A 20,535-nucleotide genomic window follows, 5' to 3' on the forward strand; every position below is an offset into this window, starting at 1 on the left:
ATCTGGAATATTGTTAAAAGTTGGAAACTATTTTTTTGCTTAATCGTTTATAAAAAAAGTTGTATTTAAATTTTATAGAGTTTTATTTCATTTTTTCACAAATAATATCATATTAAACCTGATGATCCACGATCAGAATTTAAAAAGCTTTTTTCAAAGGAGAAATAAGCTTGTCACCCTTATAGAATGCAATGGTCTTTTGAGCCCTTTCAGCAACGCCTTCTGGGGTGAAACCGAAGAACTTGAAGACCTCTGGTGCCTTACCGGAGGCACCAAATCTGTCAATACCGAAGGATTGGTGAGCGTATTTGCCCCAACATGTGGTAGCCAAAACTTCAACAGACATGATTGGAACATTGTCTGGTAAGACCGATAGTCTGTACTCTAGGGGTTGTTTGTCAAAAGTGAAGAAATCTGGTAGAGAAACAACACGAGCCTTGATGTTCTTTGCGGCCAAAGTCTTGGCAGCTTCAACACTCAAAGAAACTTCGGAACCAGTGGCAACCAAAATAATATCTGGGTTAGCAACATCTTGTAGTACGTAACCACCCTTGGAGGCGCTTTCAATGGAACTACCCTCCAATTGTGGCAAGTTTTGTCTAGACAAAGCAATGATACTTGGAGTATGCTTAGATTCTAAAGAGTTTTTGTAAGCGGCGGAAACTTCGTTACCATCAGCTGGTCTCCAAACTTGAATGTTTGGTAGAGATCTGAAATGTGCTAAAGTTTCGATAGGTTGATGTGTTGGACCATCTTCACCGACACCGATGGAGTCGTGTGTAGCAACCCAAATAACTGGGTGGCCAGATAGAGCGGATAATCTAACGGCACCGGCAGCGTAAGAAACGAAGTTCAAGAAAGTACCACCGTATGGTTTGTAGTTGGCACCAAACGCGGAGATACCGTTCATGATGGCACCCATAGCGTGTTCTCTGATACCGTATCTGATGTATCTACCAGAATAGTTACCTGAACCGGAAGAAGGAGGTTGGAAATCAAGGGCTTCCTTCCACCTGGTCAAGTTAGAAGGTGTTAAATCAGCAGAGCCACCAATCAATTCTGGCAGTTGGTTGTAAACATCCTCAAGAACAGTTTCTGACAATTTTCTAGTGGCCACAGCAGAATCTTTGGTGGTGTAAGTTGGCAACTTAGATTCCCAGTTGGCGGGTAGTTGGCCACTCAATCTTCTAGCCAATTCGGCACCTAATTCTGGGTACTTCTTTTGGTATTCGCTGAACAACTTGTTCCATTTGTTGTTGGCTTCGACACCTGGCTTTAAAATTGTCTTTTGGTAGTGGTCGTAAACTTCTTGTGGAACAACAAAGGACTTTTCTGGGTTGAAACCAAATTTTGTCTTTAGTTGTTTAACATCGTCTGGTTTCAAAGGAGCACCGTGCACGGAGTGAGAACCGGCATGCAAGGAACCGTAACCGATGGTGGTGGTCATCTTAATCAAAGTTGGTCTATCTTTGGAAAGCTTAGCTTGAGCAATGGCCTTGGCAATACCAGCTAGATCTTCGTTACCGTTTTCAACGTATAAAACTTCCCAGCCATAGGCTTCGTACCTCTTAGCGACATCTTCATCGAAGGAGATACTGGTAGCACCATCGATAGTGATTTTGTTATCGTCGTAGATGGCAATCAAGTTACCCAATTTCAAGTGACCAGCCAAAGAAGAGGCTTCTGAAGAAATACCTTCTTGCAAACAACCATCACCCAAGAAAACGTAGGTGTAGTTGTCAGACAAGGTGAAGTCTGGCTTGTTGTAAGTGGCAGCTAGGTTGGCTTGAGCCATGGCCATACCAACAGCGTTAGAGATACCTTGACCCAATGGACCAGTGGTGACTTCGACACCTGGCAACTCAAATTCAGGATGACCTGGTGTTCTGGAACCCAGTTGTCTGAATTGTTTCAAGTCTTCAATGGACAGATCGTAACCAGTCAAATGTAGCATGGAATACAACAAAGCAACTGCGTGACCGTTAGACAAGACAAATCTGTCTCTGTTGATCCAGTCTGGGTTGGTTGGGTTCATGCGCATTTGGCTCCATAAAACGTGCGCAGCTGGAGCCATACCTAATGGGGCACCTGGATGACCTGAGTTGGCCTTGGAGACGGTGTCCACGGCCAAAATTCTTATGGTGGAGACGGCTAGCTTATCAATGTCAGTGAATTGAGTCATTTTATTTGCTAAAGAGGTAAATATATAGAGTTGCTTGGGATGAGCTTCCTTCTCTGTTATACTTCAGTTTGATCTGAAACTTAAAAAATGAAAATAAAAAGGTAGACAACGATGAGAACGAGGAAATTAATTAATCAAGAAGTCACGATCAAGTATGTACGTAAAAGATCAGGGGGGAGTATGTACGTAACCAAAAAGATCGGGAAAGAGTTTATATATGAATCATGCTTGCGATCGTACCTTCTTGGCTTTCCAAGAAAATTTTTCATTTCTCGAACTTCTCGAGAGATCGCGAACGGAACTGCAAACGCTGCCGGCCTTTCTCGGAAAGAAAAAGCAAGAATCGATGGATACCCGCAGCGGAACTATAGTATAAGGGCTTTTAAGCCCGTTTCCAGGGTCAGGTAATATGTAATGCAGTAGTACTAGATCTTGTTAATCATCCATGACCGAAATGGAATTATGTTGTATTTTAGTCCCGTTGGCGTTTTTCGGATGGTTATTCCCTAGAGAAGAGACAGGTATGTGAAAAATGGCTCAATGCAGCTTGGGTCGTTGCAGAGCTTATCGCTTTGTAAGCGCATCGTATGTAAATATTTATGAATTTTATATTTGGTTGGAAAATTGTGACATTCGAGTAACCAACCGTTGGAGGAGCTACGCGATAGATAATAATATGGGCACGTTGGAAAACCTGAATATTAATTTATACTTACATTGTTGCTTGTGCTTCTGTTTAACGAAGTGAAAAAAAGCGTTTATTACGGCGTATACAGGTGACTATATAGACGTAGATCATTGAATATTGATATAATATAGTATTTTCCCCGGGGTTTCAGAATACTTCTAGGCTTTTTATTTATCGTTCATCATGTATTTCGAACTTGTCCTCAAACGGGCTCTCAGTACGACTGCCTTGGGTGCTCTCGCGTATCGATTCTGGGATTTCTAAATCTAGTATAAAGCTTCCTTCTTCGTCGTCATCATCGTTGTTCTGATCCTCGCTTGCCTCATTCTTTGCCATGTTTAAAAGATCATCTGCAACATCATCCGCTTCTGTTTGTTCCCCAATGACATCCAGGTCCTGAATCTCTTTGTCACTTTCTTCCTCCGCTATTTGAACCAGTTTGGGCTTAGCACGAATAGCAGTTATGAGATTATCCCCCGAGTCCTTATCGAGCCCTTGATTATGCTCATCATCGTCCTCATCCAGGCCATCTAAGATAGATGAACCTAAAGTTATATGGGATCTAATATCGCCAGGCGCATTTTGTCTCTTTGAGCTTGAACGTAGCTTTGATTGCAGTTTGTCGGCAGTCAAACCGCTTGTTACACCAGGAATGTAGGCAATAGGCAAAATGTTAGAAGCCTTTGTACGCGTGGTAGATGTGGAACTTCTGTTCCCCGGCACGTTAAGAGTCGGAGGTACTAATGGCGCATTAAACAGAGTGTGGCTTTCTTCCTTTCTCATATCCCCAGTACTTTCATCGTCGTCGTCATCGTCTTCATCGTCGTCGTCTTCATCGTCGAAGTAGTCCTCTTCGTTCCCGTAATTCTGCGATGTCTCTTCCAGCTTCAAAGCTTTATTTCTTTGCCTTTTGGGCTTCCAATATCTCTTATTGATGAAATACAACGCTACCAAGACAATAAGCATCGCACCACCCACAATACCCACGGTGAACCCTACAATCAATGAAGTTTTGCCATTTGAATTACTAGAACTAGAACTGGAGGAGGAAGTAGATAAACTGCTCAATTGCGAGTCGGATTGTTTCGCACAATATGTGGAAGGGCATTTGTCACATGTCAATGAAGTCATAACACAATATTCTCCTGAAGCGCACACAGGACATGATGGGGCGACCGACTCGCAAACAACACACCCGTCACTACCTCTAGCTGCAGATGTTGAAGAGGTGGCTGTGCTCGACAAGGATGAACTTGTAGAAGCCTTGGAAGTGCTTGACATTTTTATTTGATTCTTAGAAAACGAGTGTAACCGGTTTGTTGAATACAGTACCTCTCCTATTCTGCCCGGGAGCGCACAATAACAATAGCCCATTGAAACCATTTGATTTTAAATGGACTTCATGGACAATGTGGTATTATTTTTCTGTTGAGAGGGTAACGCGTTGTTTGTCGAGAATTTAACGCGTTTCGATTCCAAGAATGCAATACAGTCCGGAAATGTAAACAGTATTTATTGATATTTGGCATTATTTAGATTTTATTTATATCATGCCCGTACTCGATTTACACAAACAAGGGACGTTTATTTATTAAACTGTTCTATGGTTACGCTTGTTGTACGGGAGGCTGACCCTCTCCAGGCATAAGACAGAATTTAGTTCCCAACTGTGTTTCCGTTCCCGGATCGGATGATGGTAAGGGAACGGCAACGGGGTCTTCACCCTTGAAAAGTTGGTTCTTCTTAAAATTTTGATGTTTTGCAGTCCATTTTTTGAATCTTCCCTGCAAAAGATATATTTCTCTGCCCAAATTACTTTTAAGTGTGTCCCACACTCGTGGCACGTTTTCTTGGGTTTTGCCGCCAAGAGGGGAACTTCTATGGAAAATACGGAACATACCGCTGTTATTTTTGGAAGTACTCTTTTCAGAATTCAGCATATCAAGAGAAGTCCTGACATGTCGGTATTTCAGAAGAGTCTTTTTATTTTCTTGTAATGGAGGTCCGCTAATAATGCTTTCCGTATCATCAGTTACTAGCTCTTTTTTGATGTCGTTCCCAAATGTGGGGCTTATGGAGGATTTCTCACACTCCGAAGTGGGATGGATTTGGCAGGTTTCATCAATTTTAACGTATGTGTTGTCATTTTCAAAATCATCAGGAGTTAATGGTGATATAATATTTAATCCATTCATAAATTCATCAGTCTCAAAATATGGTGTCTTACCTTGTTCCATAAATTCCCCTTCCGATTCATATACTGTATCATCATTTCTCACTTCGAGGTCACCCGTCGAGAGTAGAGCTAATTTACTCTTGTTTTTCTTAAACCATTTATTTAATCTCTTCCTCCAATCACGATCATAGCAGCCATGCAATTGAGAAAGACTCTTTAGCTGTATATTTGAACTGCTTTCACTGTCCGAAAAATTCTTATGGGTTTTAAACCAACCAGAACAGGATCTGAAAAGAGTATCACTTTCAGTGACTTCTTTGATCACTTTTTCCAACCTGGCAATTTCTTGATCAGTTTTATCGTGAATATGATCAACCCTGACACCCAATTGTGCAGTCTCATTGACTAACCTTCGTAAATCTTCGCTTTCAGTCAAATGCGTTGGTATTTCAGCTTCCTCATCAAACTGGAAGGTTCGTTCATCATCAGACCTAAGCTCCGAGGGACTTAATGTTGTGGGTAAGACTCCAGAAATCATTTGCATGACTAAAGTTTATCTTTTTATTATGATTTTTGCTTTTTAGTTATACTTACGTTTGCTACCTTTACTTGTGAAGTCAGCTTCTTTTGTTAGCTTTTATTACAATACTTGTGAGATATTTAAGAAAAAAATTTCTAGAAGTTGCTGTCATAAGTTACATATTCTATATAAAATCTTTTTTTATAGTATTACTTTTTGTGACATTAAATGAAACACTAAATGGTCATAAAAAATTCAGCAAGAAAAAGAGAGAAAGACTTTTCCAAGAAAAAAAGAAAGGCCGAGAAAGAAGGCTTTTTATCCTCGTAGTGGATCCGGAAAATAGTTATTTATCAACACCGCAATTCCCGGCCGCTGATCCTTTCCATACCTATTTGCATTACTGTCACTTTGCGGTTGTATTCGGCCGCGTTTTCCCTTTCAGGTGCGGATGCAAGAGGTGTCCGAGGCAAGAAGGGTTAGGCTTTAGAAGAAAAATGCCAAGTATTTCAATTTCAATACTAAGAACGCAAAGATACAGGGGACTCTAACTAGACGAACTGGTCTCAATAAAAAAGAGCTTCATTTTATAGAACATAAAGCATACTATAGGACCCTACACCGGAAATATGTTGAAACGATCATCTTTAATATATCTATCGTGTGTCTTGATAATTACCATACCAATACTTTTGCATATATACAATGTTCCAGGACTGCCTCACGAAACCAATGAACATAGAGCTTCTCGAAAGCAAAAAAGAGCGTTAGCCAGTCCGGATAAACCCAAAGGCGGGAACGATGAAGAGCTATTCTGTGCGGTAACCAACCCAGTCACTGGATCATACATAGATCTATCACAACTATCTTCTACTCCAAATAAATTAAGGGAGGGCCAAAAACAGAATTCTGGCACTAACAAACATGAATCCTCCAAGACAAAGTGGTCAGTGAGAGGTTGGGGTTACGATACCAACTTCACCTTAGGTATTTGCTCTAGCCCTGTTGGCGAAGCTGAGTCTCAACAACTGTCCAATCTAACGGGTGCTTTCTACGTAGACCAGCTGAACGAGAATAGTTTAGTATCGATTGGCGACTTCAGTACAGAACCTGCATTAGTCGGCAGCCCCACTGCCAAGAAGCTAACCCTCAAATACGAAAATGGCTCCATGTGCCCGAACGGAAAGGACAAGAAAGCAACTTTATTGAATTTTGTCTGCGATAAAGAAATTCAGTCCAAGGCCCAGATATCGTACATCGGCAACTTACACAATTGCTCGTATTTCTTCGAAGTCCGCAGCATTTATGCGTGTCCCACCTCAAACAAAAAGAACGAGGTTAATGTTTTGGGTATATTTATCGGCATATTCGCCATATTCTTCTTAGTCGAATTCGCGGGGAGAAGATGGATCTATGCTAAACTAAATAGACACTTGAAAAATGATGACGAGTTAAATGACATATCGCCAGCTTTAAATGAGCAACCACACTGGGATCTCATAGAGGACGGCTCTCACTGGAGTAAATTCTTCAACGGAATAGCCAAGACGACAAGAAGGTTCACCAAATCGTTAATGAGGTCTTTAGTCAGGGGCAGGAGCAACCGCCAAGGCGGTATAAGACTACGGTCATCTCCATCCGCCTCTTCTTCTAGTCTCGCCAACAGAGAGTTCTTCAGAGACATGGAGGCTCAAAACGAAATTATAGACAGCCTGGACATTAATAGCCACACAACGGAAAGTGACCACCCAACTTTAGCAGAACACAGCGTATAAACTATACATAATTTACCCGTTCAGAATGCAATGCAGTAGAAACACTATGCATATTACATACAGAGCAACAAACGCGTTGGACATTTAATTTTCGAGGACCGCGAATCCTTACATCACACCCAGTCCCCCAACTGTTCCCCCACACACCATAGCCGACAAATCTTTTACTCCTTTTTTTACTCTTCCGCATTTTCTCGGACTCCGCGCATCGCCGCACCGCTTCCAAAACACCTGAACATTACATACTATTTTTCCCCTCTTTCTTTCTTTAGGGTGGTGTTAAATTACCCGCTCTGAAGCTTTGGAAAAGAAACAAAAGGCCACTTCGTTTCTTTTTCTTCGTCGAAAAGGGCAAAAAAAAAATTTTTACCACGTTTCTTTTTCTTGAAAATTTTTTTTTTTTATTTTTTCTCTTTCGATGACCTCCCATTGATATTTAAGTTAATAAATGGTCTTCAATTTCTCAAGTTTTATTTTCGTTTTCCTTGTTTCATGTCAACTTTTTTACATCCTTCTCAGTTAGAAAGAAAGCATAGCAATCTAATCTAAGTTTTAATTACAAAATGGGTAAAGAGAAGTCTCACATTAACGTTGTCGTTATCGGTCATGTCGATTCTGGTAAGTCTACCACTACCGGTCATTTGATTTACAAGTGTGGTGGTATTGACAAGAGAACCATCGAAAAGTTCGAAAAGGAAGCCGCTGAATTAGGTAAGGGTTCTTTCAAGTACGCTTGGGTTTTGGACAAGTTAAAGGCTGAAAGAGAAAGAGGTATCACTATCGATATTGCTTTGTGGAAGTTCGAAACTCCAAAGTACCAAGTTACCGTTATTGATGCTCCAGGTCACAGAGATTTCATCAAGAACATGATTACTGGTACTTCTCAAGCTGACTGTGCTATCTTGATTATTGCTGGTGGTGTCGGTGAATTCGAAGCCGGTATCTCTAAGGATGGTCAAACCAGAGAACACGCTTTGTTGGCTTTCACTTTGGGTGTTAGACAATTGATTGTTGCTGTCAACAAGATGGACTCCGTCAAATGGGACGAATCCAGATTCCAAGAAATTGTCAAGGAAACTGCCAACTTTATCAAGAAGGTTGGTTACAACCCAAAGACTGTTCCATTCGTCCCAATCTCTGGTTGGAACGGTGACAACATGATTGAAGCTACCACCAACGCTCCATGGTACAAGGGTTGGGAAAAGGAAACCAAGGCCGGTGTCGTCAAGGGTAAGACCTTGTTGGAAGCCATTGACGCCATTGAACAACCATCTAGACCAACTGACAAGCCATTGAGATTGCCATTGCAAGATGTTTACAAGATTGGTGGTATCGGTACTGTGCCAGTCGGTAGAGTTGAAACCGGTGTTATCAAGCCAGGTATGGTTGTTACTTTCGCCCCAGCCGGTGTTACCACTGAAGTCAAGTCCGTTGAAATGCATCACGAACAATTGGAACAAGGTGTTCCAGGTGACAACGTTGGTTTCAACGTCAAGAATGTTTCCGTCAAGGAAATCAGAAGAGGTAACGTCTGTGGTGACTCCAAGAACGATCCACCAAAGGGTTGTGCTTCTTTCAACGCTACCGTCATTGTTTTGAACCATCCAGGTCAAATCTCTGCTGGTTACTCTCCAGTTTTGGATTGTCACACTGCTCACATTGCTTGTAGATTCGACGAATTGTTGGAAAAGAACGACAGAAGATCCGGTAAGAAATTGGAAGACCATCCAAAGTTCTTGAAGTCCGGTGACGCTGCTTTGGTCAAGTTCGTTCCATCTAAGCCAATGTGTGTTGAAGCTTTCAGTGAATACCCACCATTAGGTAGATTCGCTGTCAGAGACATGAGACAAACTGTCGCTGTCGGTGTTATCAAGTCTGTCGACAAGACTGAAAAGGCCGCTAAGGTTACCAAGGCTGCTCAAAAGGCTGCTAAGAAATAAGGAAATTGATAAGACTTTTCTAGTTGCATATCTTTTATATTTAAATCTTATCTATTAGTTAATTTTTTGTAATTTATCCTTATATATAGTCTGGTTATTCTAAAATATCATTTCAGTATCTAAAAACTCCCTTTTTTTCAATCATATATATTTACAGGCGAGAGTCCAAGTGTTGAATTATCCCACTCCGGTTCTTCGGGGTTGTGGATCATTTTGTCAATAGCCGAAATTACATCAGAGATAGAGCCTCTTACTTGCTTCATGGAATTCCTTTCTCTTAACGTCACTGTCTCATCTTTTATAGTTTCAAAATCTATGGTGATACCAAACGGCGTACCCAACTCATCGTTACGGGCGTATTTTTTACCAATTGAAGTATTGGAATCGTCAATTTTAAAGTATATCTCTCTTTTGCGCAAAATCTGCGAGATCTCCTTGACTATACTGGGGAAGCTATCATTATTTGATATTGTTGTTATAAATACTTTGATCGGCGCTATTTGTAATGGAAAGGAGAAGAAACTTCTTGACTCATTGCCTACTCGAAATTGGAAACAATGGTCAAATATGCAGTATATAATACGGCCTAAACCAAATGAGGGTTCAATGACATTAGGAATATACTCTCTTATATGCTGCAAAGTTGACTTCATTTTAATAGTAACCAGACTGCTATCTAGTTCCACAATCTCGCCATTTGCTCGGCAGGTAAATTTACCGCTCCTGTTCAGTTCTTTATGCCTACTGATTAATTCATCCTGGGAAAAATTTGACAAAACAGAATCGATTACTTTTGCTTTTTGTTTGAATTTTGATCCAAAATTCTTCTTGTTCACTTCTATGACCCACTCAGTTCTTTCTTTTGGGGTATCTAGCTTTTGCCTTACCGTCAGACTTCTCCCCGTTTTCTTGGAGTGTACAGTTAAATCGAAAGCCGCTCTATCAGCACAACCTACACATTCAATCCAACCGTACGACGTCAATATTTCACCGTCCCAGCAATCTGTGGCATAGTGTGCCATTTCATTCTTCAAATGCTGGCGAAATCTAAATTTGTTCTTATTAATGCCAGCTTTCAACAGAAATTGATGAACTCTTGCCATAAAATATCCCAATGTTTCGTTTTCTACCATTCCGGATTTCACTGCCTCACCTATTGTCATTCTCACGGGAAGTGGAGGTTTACCACTCTCCTGTAATCGACGTGAGAGTAGTGAAATCTCTTCATCTAACACCTCATTGAATTTTGCATGCGACTTATTTAACGGATCAACAAAATACTCAATTTCTGCCATTAGAAACTCTCTCACCCTTAATAGCCCACTTCTGGGGGAAATTTCATTTCTGAATGACTTACCAATGGAAGCAGATGCGAACGGAATCTTCCCTTGGTTGATGTCCAACAATTTGTTGAAATTGAGGAACTGTCCCTGCGCAGTCTCTGGCCGTAAAAAGCCTTTCAACTGTCCTGAAGCTCCAATTTTAGTTTGGAACATCAAATTAAATGAGGTTAGTGCGTCTAATACATCATCAGTGACTGGATCACTAATTTTATATTCCTGCATAATACGATTCAACTCAGGACCCGTAAACCCATCAATCGTGGCCAATATGTTCTCCATCTTTTCAAAATCCTGTGAATCGACATCCTTGTTCAGCAGCCTTTTCTTCAACGTCTGTTCGATCAAATGATCTGCTCTGTAGTATTCCCCAGTCTTTGGATTTCGGCACATCCAATCAGTAAATTTATCTACATGCCCAGAAGTTTTCAGCACATCGTAAGGAGTTAGCATTGGCCCATCAACCTCAAGCATGTTTTCCTCCATAATAAAATGTTCTCGCCATAGTTGAATTAAGTTATTTTTCAACTGACAACCAGGAGGTCCCAAATCAAATAAACCTGAGACACCACCATATATCTCAAAAGAAGGTGTGTAGAAAAACCTTCTCCTCAATGTACTTTCCAATTTATCTCTTTCAGAATTGGACATTAACGCCATGCTGATGTGATGTGTCTTCCATCTCACTAACAAAACTGCCCTTAATGTGTCACATTTCATTGTTTTTCAGTTTCATTGTTGAAGGGAAAAAAGGGTTGCACCTACTATCGCTCGTCCATGAATTTGCTGCCATACACATAGTTCATCGAAACTGATCAATATGCCCGATCACTTTTGTATCCTATCAAAGTTATGCATTACTTACTTACTTACTTGTTAATATACCGTACGCCAAGCCTACTTAGTTACTGTTAATTATGACACACGCTTATGATTATAATCGTACGGAGAGACCACCAACCCTTTGTTCTTCCTGGCACCTCTGAATATAGTTTCTAAAATGTCAATCATTTCTTGTTTGTCGTCCACAATAAAGTTCAACTTGTTGTTGTTCCCAGTACCAAAATCACACATCATGTGCTTATTCTGGTAAAAAAACATTACCGTCATGGGATCCGTCAGCTCGTACATCTCATCAAAATCTGGAACTTCATCAATATCACATAAATAAATAGCTGCAAAGTTCCTTACCCTTTCAGCAATCGAAGATAACAACTCGTCCATGATCATACATTGTCTATCATTTTTGCGACCAAAACGAATGATCACGAGTCGTTTAGTCTCCGTAACAATAGCTTGGTCCACATGCCATCCCGTACGCAATTGAGGCAATAACACACTAGCCATCAAAACTTGACTTCTTGCTCTGTTTTCTCTGCGTACTATTTCTATCTGATGATCCAATTTAGTAAGTAAGTTCAGTTTTTCCACTTTGCGAAGCGGCCATTGGCCCAAAAGAAATACAACGAGTCATCTCCTCGCAGTAAACTGTCCAGCAGCAAAGAAACAGTTAAGGAAACTCCAAAGAGAGCACTTACGACTGTAGCATGGATGAAAACGGTTCAGTAAAGCCTGGCTATGGACTGAAGGGACTCAATTCGGGAAATTCGAGGTCGAAAATGGATAAGGATCCCATCATTAGTAAATTTCATAGGGCTGGTCTCAATGATCCTGCAGACGAGGAAGATAATGATGTCGATGGTAATCGCAACACTAGCTGGATAACATCAATGATTAGTGACGAAAGACATAAGGTGGAGGGAAAGTTTATGGTGGATGACGGGGAAGATTTGCATTTATGCAAGACCACTTTGAACAAATGTGATGCTCTAGTGAAGATATTAACGGATATAATTAAGTTAGAGTTTGTCATTCATCAATCATGGTATATCAGATCCCTGTATAAAGGTGTCTTAATTCAATTTGAAGTAGAAATATCCGGTGGAAATAGGAATAACGCCGGCGATAGTGGTGGCAATGATGATAACCACAACAGTAACCAGGACGACAGCTTTTATAAGGACTTAAGCTTAAAATGCATCAAAAAATGTGAGAAGTCTTCCCTTGCACTTGAGTCGCTGTCAAGAGACATTGACAAGATAAGAGATTTCATAATGTCCAACACGATAGAAGAAAATAGGGTTGACAGGCTTTTGCAAAATTCGATGACCTTATTATTGGAATGTTGGATCTACTCTATGAAGCGATTACGCCGTCTAAGGATGAAGATTGCAGGCATCTTTGTTAGGTCCAAGCTTTTGCTTATTGATCATGAATTAGTAACCATATGGCATTTTTTACAGGAGCAAAACGAGCACGAAACGGTAAATAATGAGAACGAACTAAAATTAGCAGAGACAATAAAATCATACAGAGCGTTCATTAAGATATTCATTCAACAATTGGAAGACTCCGAAGCGGGATCTCCATCTTCCTCTCTGTTTGAAGAATGCTTACACGTTTTTTTGGATATCGAATCGATGTACAACTCTTTAAACCTAAATTGGCTATTGAATGAAAACAAAGCATTGCAAGAAAGACTAATGTCATCATCGTCAACATCGGAAAGCGAACATGCTAAGAGTCTTCCTGTTATTGACGAGACAAAGGAGATTGAAGATATCAGCTCATTTGTCAATAGCATTGTGGATGCATCCATGTTGACACATGATTTGACTCCAATCAATTCATCGGACAGTGACAATTTGTCAAATGGAGAAATTGACCGTCTAGATGGAAGAAGATTATCCTCCTCTACTTCAGATATGTCATTGATGATGCAAAGGACATCGCTACAGAAACAACTTCCTACCCTGTTAACCGCCTTTAATAACGCAAGAAGACTAGAACAAGAATTGCAGAATGCATGCAAAGTAGATGATAACAAAAATAGCACCGAAGATACTGATTCAAGTGTACGACAGAACGAACATGCTATGTCTTCAAGTGTATCCTCCATAATATCCCAAAACTCTACATTAGCATCACCGTCTCCTCCGTTGTCATCGTCCTTTATATCTACTACATCCTCACAATCAAGTTCTCGTATGGCCACATTGCCACTGTCTTCTTCATCTTCATTATTGGAAACGCAATCACAAACGCTGAAGAACAACATGTCGCAATGGTTGAACCAATCGCGGTCTGGCCTCAACGGTACAAAACTTATACCAACAAACCACATTGGCTTTCATAGTAATGTTCTGAATACTTTGTACGGTATCGGTGGTGGTCCAACATCCAGATCCTACAAATCTACTCAACCCTCTTCACAAAACACATGACAAAAAGCTGGAAAATGATGAACACAAACACCTGATAAGAAAAAGGATATCATTGCTACCTAAAAGAAAGTAAAGAGAGGATTGACTACATATATACAAAGCAAGACATCTATCATAAATAACACATATAACAACTAATGCATGCATCCATTCAATAACCGTTTTGTGCGTATGCATTTGCCAAACTCAAATCATGCTCACTTACATTCCTCTTTTGTTTTTTAATCCCATCGCAGCGAGTTTTAACCTGAAAAAAGTAAAAGAATAGTTGAAAAACAATAACATTGATGTCAAACTAGCCATTCATAAAGGTGTGTGCCTTTTAGAAATCTGTACCTTGCTTCCTATTCCGAGCGTTCAATAAGACGCATCCAGGCTTTTATTCACTTAACTCGCTATACAGTTTTTGTACACATGTCAGAAAAGGCTTCTGAAGAAAGACCTATACGGCTGGCCGTTCTGGGAGGTTCTTCTACAGGAAAGACCTCCCTGGTATCTAGGCTTACTGTTAATATTGTCCACGAGGTTCACTATCCGACAAGAAACCAAACTAACTGGCTTTTCGACTTTGTTCCCTCATCGATCTTGGCCAGGGCTATATTGGACGAACAAGCTCACGAAAGACTTTGCCTTCGTTCTCCAAGCAGTCAAACTTTAGAGCCTATTTTTCCATCACCTGAGGTTTCTAAGAATGTACTACTGTCACCATTGGTATTTCAGGCTTCCACTGATAATTTCCAATCAGTGAGATCACACAACAAAAGCCACTCCAGGAGATCCCTATCTCTAGATAAATCTGATTCTCCGCTGTATCAAACTTTTTCCGATGAATTTCACGTCAAAGATGTTCCTAAGAACAAGGCAGATAAGCTTGACGTTATCAATCACTTTAAACTGCCCCTGAACTACATTCCTCCCACGTACGCACCAATCCAGATTGATATTATTGATACCCCCGGTTTTAGTCCTGATAATGTAGTGCCGTTCTTAGAGGTTTCTCTCTTCCGAAATTTAGGAAGATCTATCCTACATGGATTAGCAGATGAGCCAAGACGGCCTGTATCCACTACTTCACTATTGGTTGCCTCTGGCGCTTCTGAGTTAAACGGTAAAGTTGACGGCTACATATTGGTGTATAGTGCGGTCCCCGAATTAAATCATATTGGAGGTCCTCCGGAATATGGGGACGATGTATCAAGCACAGATACGGATGAAGTCAGTGATGGTGGGTTTCAGCTATTAAAAGTAATCAGAAACTGCATTTTAGATGCTTGGACTGAATTTCGAAATTACGAAAAAAGGTGGGAGGAAGGTAAAGAGGATGATATTTACTCATTGGTTTACAGTTTGAGACATCTATGGAGCAAAAATAGCAAAGAGAAAAGCGCCAGAATAGAACAATTGAGATCCTATAATACCAAATTAAAATCTATTGAATTAGACCCCTCATCCCCTGATTCACCACCACCATGCATTATCGTATGTTCTCATGTTAATCATGAATTAGCAAGTCCGATGTTAATTGAAATGGGAAGGCAACTAGCGACAAATTGGAAATACGGATTTGTTGGTATAGACAGCATGAATGATCTAAATGTTGATGTGGCTGTTAGTTTGCTAATCAAGGAAATATCAGAAAAGATGAAGCTATTAGTTTCTAGTTTCAATGGAAGTAGTAACAGTGGTAATTCAGCTTCAATTTACAACTCTCATTTAGTGAATGATAAGAAGAAAAACAACAACACAGGTTTAAACACCAATATGATAAAGAAAATTATCAAATAATTGATAAAAGGGGCAAAGAACCGCCGTCTTTAATACTCTTATTGTCATGATACATCGCACTTTTGCACGCATTGAGAGAATATGTATATATAGTCATGTATGTATATATACAAACGTTCTTTCTAATAAATTATGTGCACCGAAAGGAAACAAATAATTATATTTTGTTGAGCTTTATGGTGCCATCATCATACCCAATTAAACACCAGCTACATTCCGCCAGCGCTTTAATACGTCTAAGTTCTCCTAACTTCAAACCATTTGATTGCACAGCAAATGATTCCAAACCTGTCATTGCTCCCACTTTGTAGTTATGAGATTTTGAGCTGGATTCTGTATTTGAGCCGCTGCCGTTTGTTAAGTCTCCAATAGAGCTATCGCTCACAACCAAGTTGTTTTTTGACTTCATAAAAGTTTGCACCACTTCTGAAGTACGCATATCAAGAACAATTGTTATTCCCGACCAACTACTCACGAGTAAGTAATCGTCCGTTATTTTATCAATATGACTGATGTTTTTCAAGGGAAGATAAATTCTTGCTGGTTCGCTTACTCTCAGTGTGCTTGGACACTTTATAAAAAATGCATTTTCTTTACAGTATTTCGTGGCAGGTTGTAAACTCACTGAGATTTTGTGCTTGGTTATGAAATCATCTGTGGAACAGCTATAAAGTTCATCACCGCTAACACACATATTAAGTATCGGGTTCGGATAATGATCATTAGAAACATGGACCAGTTCGGCAACGTCTCGGTGAAGACTTTCATCAAAAGTAGTTTTAAATCCAACTATAAATCCATTTTCAAAACCTAAAAATATGACATCGTTTAATCTAGCAAACCTCATTATTATACCAAATTTGGAATTCTTGGGAATTTGTAAAAAATCCTGCTTTTTCAAGTATTTGGGGAAATTAATATTACTGAATGGCCTTTTCAATTTGAATGTTGAATCTTCTATTATCCGGTATATATCGATAGATTCCGAATCATCAGTATGGCAGCAAATTAACCTATAGTCTCTATTATCTTTCTTAGGTTTCACTTGAGCCTCAATGATAAAATTCGCAAAATTGAGTGTGTTTATTGGCATCTCATAGATTTGAGTCCATTGCGGATCTTCCGTCTTATTGGCTTGATTTGGCTTTTTGACTAAATCTATAGATCGTAGCGCAGATTCTTCTAGCTTGAACATTCGCAGCATGGAGTCTTTAGAAAGAATGCAGAGTACAGCTGTAGATTCCACCCACCGAAACGCTATAATGTGCGGGTTGCCTTCGATTTGTGTACATGTAATCGGTCTCTTGGTCACCAAGTTCCACATGACAAAATAACCGTGATTATCACCGGATAATAAGACTGGTACGTTTGAAACAGACGGTGCTTTGATGACCTGCAGAGCTGTAATGCCCTTTTTATGATAACGTAAGGTGAAATCGGATAAAGTCAGCGTTCTCTTTAGGCTTTTCTCATTACTAGAGCCCCCCATTTCTTCCACCTTCTATATTCTTTGACCCTTCTTTGGATTGCACATGTCACCTATTTATACACGTGCTCAAGTACATAAAATATAACTTAGTTTCTCTGCTTTTCTGTCTTACTCATCACCGTTTCGTCTCAACATTTGCTTAGAAATCGAAAAAATTCGTTACAAATTTACTTAAAAGAAAAAGTGAAGAGAATAATAGCCATCACTTGCAAAGACAACGCAATAGACGCTGGTGTGGACGAACTAGTAATAGAGAAGGGGAGAAATAGACGCATAATGATGACTAGGGAAAGCATAGATAAAAGAGCAGGAAGAAGGGGTCCTAATCTGAATATTGTGCTAACGTGTCCAGAGTGTAAGGTCTACCCACCAAAAATCGTTGAAAGATTTAGTGAAGGGGATGTTGTATGCGCTCTTTGTGGTCTAGTTTTATCAGATAAATTAGTCGACACCAGGTCTGAGTGGAGAACATTTTCCAATGATGATCACAACGGTGATGACCCAAGTCGTGTTGGTGAAGCTTCAAATCCTCTATTAGATGGGAATAATCTATCTACAAGGATCGGGAAGGGTGAAACTACGGATATGAGATTCACCAAAGAGCTGAATAAGGCACAAGGAAAAAATGTTATGGATAAAAAGGATAACGAAGTACAAGCCGCATTTGCTAAGATTACTATGCTGTGCGATGCAGCTGAATTACCTAAGATTGTGAAAGATTGTGCCAAAGAAGCATATAAACTTTGCCACGATGAAAAAACGTTGAAGGGGAAATCGATGGAGAGTATAATGGCTGCGTCCATATTGATTGGGTGCAGACGTGCTGAGGTGGCAAGGACTTTTAAAGAAATCCAATCTTTGATCCATGTCAAAACTAAAGAGTTTGGGAAAACTTTGAACATAATGAAGAACATTTTAAGAGGTAAGAGTGAAGATGGTTTCCTGAAGATTGATACTGATAATATGAGTGGTGCCCAGAATCTTACATATATACCCAGATTCTGTTCCCATTTGGGTTTGCCAATGCAAGTCACCACTTCTGCTGAATATACTGCAAAGAAATGTAAAGAAATCAAGGAAATTGCAGGTAAATCTCCTATTACCATTGCTGTTGTTTCCATCTATCTAAACATCCTGCTCTTTCAGATCCCTATTACGGCAGCAAAAGTTGGCCAAACTCTGCAAGTTACTGAAGGTACCATCAAATCGGGTTATAAGATACTTTATGAACATAGAGACAAGCTTGTGGATCCACAACTTATCGCTAATGGTGTAGTGTCTTTGGATAGCTTACCGGGCGTCGAAAAGAAATGATGAAGTGGTAAAACAATAAATTATAAGAATAAGGAACATGAGTAAAATGCTTATGTCGGGGGGTTACATACAACCTTATTCTATGGCAGTTCAACTAAATATTTATTTATTATCTTACTATTCAAAAAATAAAATGAACACTTTATAATTTAACAAGATTTTTTTTTCTTTTTGGAGGTATTCAAAAAGGTAAAAGTTAAACAAGTTATTTGAAATATATGTACATACATACATACGTGTGTATATTCAAATGGTGGCGTTTAACCCATACCGAATTGCTTTGCCATTTGTTGCATTTGTGGATCTTGCATCATTTTCATCATTTCGTTCATATCAGGCATTCCTCCGCCCATTCCACCACCCATTCCACCACCACCAAACATGTTCATCATATTTTGCATTAGACCTGGGTTTTGTTTCAGTTTTTGTTGTGCTTGCTGCATCATTTGTGGAGTCACTTTTGGCATACCAGGCATATTGGGCATACCGGGCATACCGGGCATACCAGGCATATTTGGCATACCGGGCATCCTAGCATTGGCTCCAGGGGCGCCTGGTTGTTGTTGTGTTGCGGTTTGTGCCATTCTCGCCATCATTTGCTGTTGCATCAATATCATTTCTACTTCGAATACAGAAGTACCTGAACCCTTAGCTACACGAACCATTCTTGTAGGCTGTTCGATGAACATTCTACCATCAGATTCTAGTTCTTCTCTGGTCATGGAATCCAAGACGTAAACCATTTTCTTCATCTTTTGGGACGTTTCCTCCTCCCCAACTTGATTCATCATATTACTCATACCAGGAATCATCTGCGCTATATTTGATAATGGGCCCATTTTCATTATTGTTTGCATTTGCTTCTTGAAATCTAGCAAGGTGAACTTACCCTTTTGAATGTTTTCCATTGTAGCTTTTGCATCTTCCTTGTTAGAAACGGTTTGTAATTGTTCAAAAAGACTTTCTATATCACCGATACCCAGCAGTTTGGATATGAATGATTTGGGAGAGAACTTTTCCAAATCATGAATATGCTCACCAGTACCAATAAAGATAATCGGAGTGTTCGTAGCTGCTACAGCCGAGATTGCCCCACCTCCTCTAGCATGTCCGTCCATCTTAGTTAATATAATGGCACCAAAATCAGATGATTCTTTGAAAGCCTTGGATTGTTGCTCTGCAGCTTGACCGATAGAAGCATCCAGAACCATAATAGTCTGGTTAGGTTTGATGACATTAGATATCTCAATCATTTCTTGGAACAACTCTTCTTCTTGATGATGCCTACCCGAAGTATCGACAATAATAATATCAAACTTTTCTTTCTTAAATTTGTTAATACCTTCTTCTGCGACTTTAGCAGGATCAGTTTCCGTATATGACCCATAGAATGGAATTCTCGCTCTTATGGCATTTTGTTTCAATTGGTCAAATGCACCAGCACGGAAAGTATCCGCACATACCAAACCCACTTTAAAACCTCTCTTCGAGTAGTAAACCGCTAACTTTGTACAGGAAGTAGTCTTACCTGAACCTTGCAGCCCGACAAACATTATAATGTTTGTCTTTCTTTTCTTGGGCACAAAGGCCTTCTCTTCACTACCTTCGCAGGTGACCAGCTTACATAGTTCATCAAACACCGTTTTCTGAATAAGCTTCTTAGTTTGTGCGTTGGTTGTAGACTTCTCACTACGGTTTTCACTCAGCAGTTGTGACCTTATATTATTTCGTAATTTAGAAACCAGGGCAATATTAACATCCGATTCTAACAACGCAGTTACGATGCCCTTTAACATTACATCTACGGATGTAGCAAAGTCATCCTGTGTATTGGAAATTGCATTATTCACAGCAGAGTTAATCCGCTTCCCCAAATCAGCCAAAACCATACTTTAGATAGACTTGCTGCTGTGCTCTCTCTTTTTTCCTTCCCGGTCCTTGCTATTCAACCACTTTCATTATCTTGTTTTACCACTATTTTTTTCACTTTGTTGACGCCTTTGTCGTTAGCGGTGATTTTTCGATAATGAGATGAACGAAAT

The 20,535-nt window shown here is 39.8% G+C and overlaps 12 protein-coding genes across 12 annotated transcripts; 5 read left to right on the forward strand and 7 right to left on the reverse strand.

Moving 5' to 3' along the window:
• Positions 1-139: 139 nt before the first annotated feature.
• On the reverse strand, positions 140-2,182 carry TKL1 (transketolase TKL1; the record flags this gene model as incomplete). Its single annotated transcript, XM_033913935.1, has 1 exon — positions 140-2,182. One exon carries the CDS (start codon positions 2,180-2,182, stop codon positions 140-142), a length of 2,043 nt encoding a protein of 680 aa, XP_033769826.1.
• An 859-nt stretch (positions 2,183-3,041) lies between these two features.
• Positions 3,042-4,253, reverse strand: OPY2 (Opy2p; the record flags this gene model as incomplete). The annotated part of the gene is made up of 1 exon (XM_033913936.1): positions 3,042-4,253. One exon carries the CDS (start codon positions 4,251-4,253, stop codon positions 3,042-3,044), a length of 1,212 nt encoding a protein of 403 aa, XP_033769827.1.
• Positions 4,254-4,477: 224 nt separating this feature from the next.
• Positions 4,478-5,590, reverse strand: SPAR_P03310 (uncharacterized protein; the record flags this gene model as incomplete). The annotated part of the gene is made up of 1 exon (XM_033913937.1): positions 4,478-5,590. One exon carries the CDS (start codon positions 5,588-5,590, stop codon positions 4,478-4,480), a length of 1,113 nt encoding a protein of 370 aa, XP_033769828.1.
• A 605-nt stretch (positions 5,591-6,195) lies between these two features.
• On the forward strand, positions 6,196-7,341 carry MRL1 (Mrl1p; the record flags this gene model as incomplete). Its single annotated transcript, XM_033913938.1, has 1 exon — positions 6,196-7,341. The coding sequence occupies one exon, from the start codon at positions 6,196-6,198 to the stop codon at positions 7,339-7,341; it is 1,146 nt and encodes a 381-aa protein (XP_033769829.1).
• Positions 7,342-7,904: 563 nt separating this feature from the next.
• TEF1 (translation elongation factor EF-1 alpha) lies at positions 7,905-9,281 on the forward strand (the record flags this gene model as incomplete). Its single annotated transcript, XM_033913939.1, has 1 exon — positions 7,905-9,281. One exon carries the CDS (start codon positions 7,905-7,907, stop codon positions 9,279-9,281), a length of 1,377 nt encoding a protein of 458 aa, XP_033769830.1.
• A 137-nt stretch (positions 9,282-9,418) lies between these two features.
• Positions 9,419-11,281, reverse strand: GRS2 (putative glycine--tRNA ligase; the record flags this gene model as incomplete). Its single annotated transcript, XM_033913940.1, has 1 exon — positions 9,419-11,281. One exon carries the CDS (start codon positions 11,279-11,281, stop codon positions 9,419-9,421), a length of 1,863 nt encoding a protein of 620 aa, XP_033769831.1.
• Positions 11,282-11,536: 255 nt separating this feature from the next.
• DIB1 (U4/U6-U5 snRNP complex subunit DIB1) lies at positions 11,537-11,968 on the reverse strand (the record flags this gene model as incomplete). The annotated part of the gene is made up of 1 exon (XM_033913941.1): positions 11,537-11,968. The coding sequence occupies one exon, from the start codon at positions 11,966-11,968 to the stop codon at positions 11,537-11,539; it is 432 nt and encodes a 143-aa protein (XP_033769832.1).
• Positions 11,969-12,168: 200 nt separating this feature from the next.
• On the forward strand, positions 12,169-13,905 carry MDM36 (Mdm36p; the record flags this gene model as incomplete). The annotated part of the gene is made up of 1 exon (XM_033913942.1): positions 12,169-13,905. One exon carries the CDS (start codon positions 12,169-12,171, stop codon positions 13,903-13,905), a length of 1,737 nt encoding a protein of 578 aa, XP_033769833.1.
• Positions 13,906-14,319: 414 nt separating this feature from the next.
• Positions 14,320-15,690, forward strand: SPAR_P03370 (uncharacterized protein; the record flags this gene model as incomplete). Its single annotated transcript, XM_033913943.1, has 1 exon — positions 14,320-15,690. One exon carries the CDS (start codon positions 14,320-14,322, stop codon positions 15,688-15,690), a length of 1,371 nt encoding a protein of 456 aa, XP_033769834.1.
• A 157-nt stretch (positions 15,691-15,847) lies between these two features.
• On the reverse strand, positions 15,848-17,179 carry ASA1 (Asa1p; the record flags this gene model as incomplete). The annotated part of the gene is made up of 1 exon (XM_033913944.1): positions 15,848-17,179. The coding sequence occupies one exon, from the start codon at positions 17,177-17,179 to the stop codon at positions 15,848-15,850; it is 1,332 nt and encodes a 443-aa protein (XP_033769835.1).
• A 276-nt stretch (positions 17,180-17,455) lies between these two features.
• SUA7 (transcription factor TFIIB) lies at positions 17,456-18,493 on the forward strand (the record flags this gene model as incomplete). Its single annotated transcript, XM_033913945.1, has 1 exon — positions 17,456-18,493. The coding sequence occupies one exon, from the start codon at positions 17,456-17,458 to the stop codon at positions 18,491-18,493; it is 1,038 nt and encodes a 345-aa protein (XP_033769836.1).
• A 260-nt stretch (positions 18,494-18,753) lies between these two features.
• On the reverse strand, positions 18,754-20,382 carry SRP54 (RNA-binding signal recognition particle subunit SRP54; the record flags this gene model as incomplete). The annotated part of the gene is made up of 1 exon (XM_033913946.1): positions 18,754-20,382. One exon carries the CDS (start codon positions 20,380-20,382, stop codon positions 18,754-18,756), a length of 1,629 nt encoding a protein of 542 aa, XP_033769837.1.
• Between the last annotated feature and the right edge of the window lie 153 nt (positions 20,383-20,535).

Source organism: Saccharomyces paradoxus, chromosome XVI (genome assembly GCF_002079055.1).
Source record: "Saccharomyces paradoxus chromosome XVI, complete sequence".
Classification (NCBI taxonomy): domain Eukaryota; kingdom Fungi; phylum Ascomycota; class Saccharomycetes; order Saccharomycetales; family Saccharomycetaceae; genus Saccharomyces; species Saccharomyces paradoxus.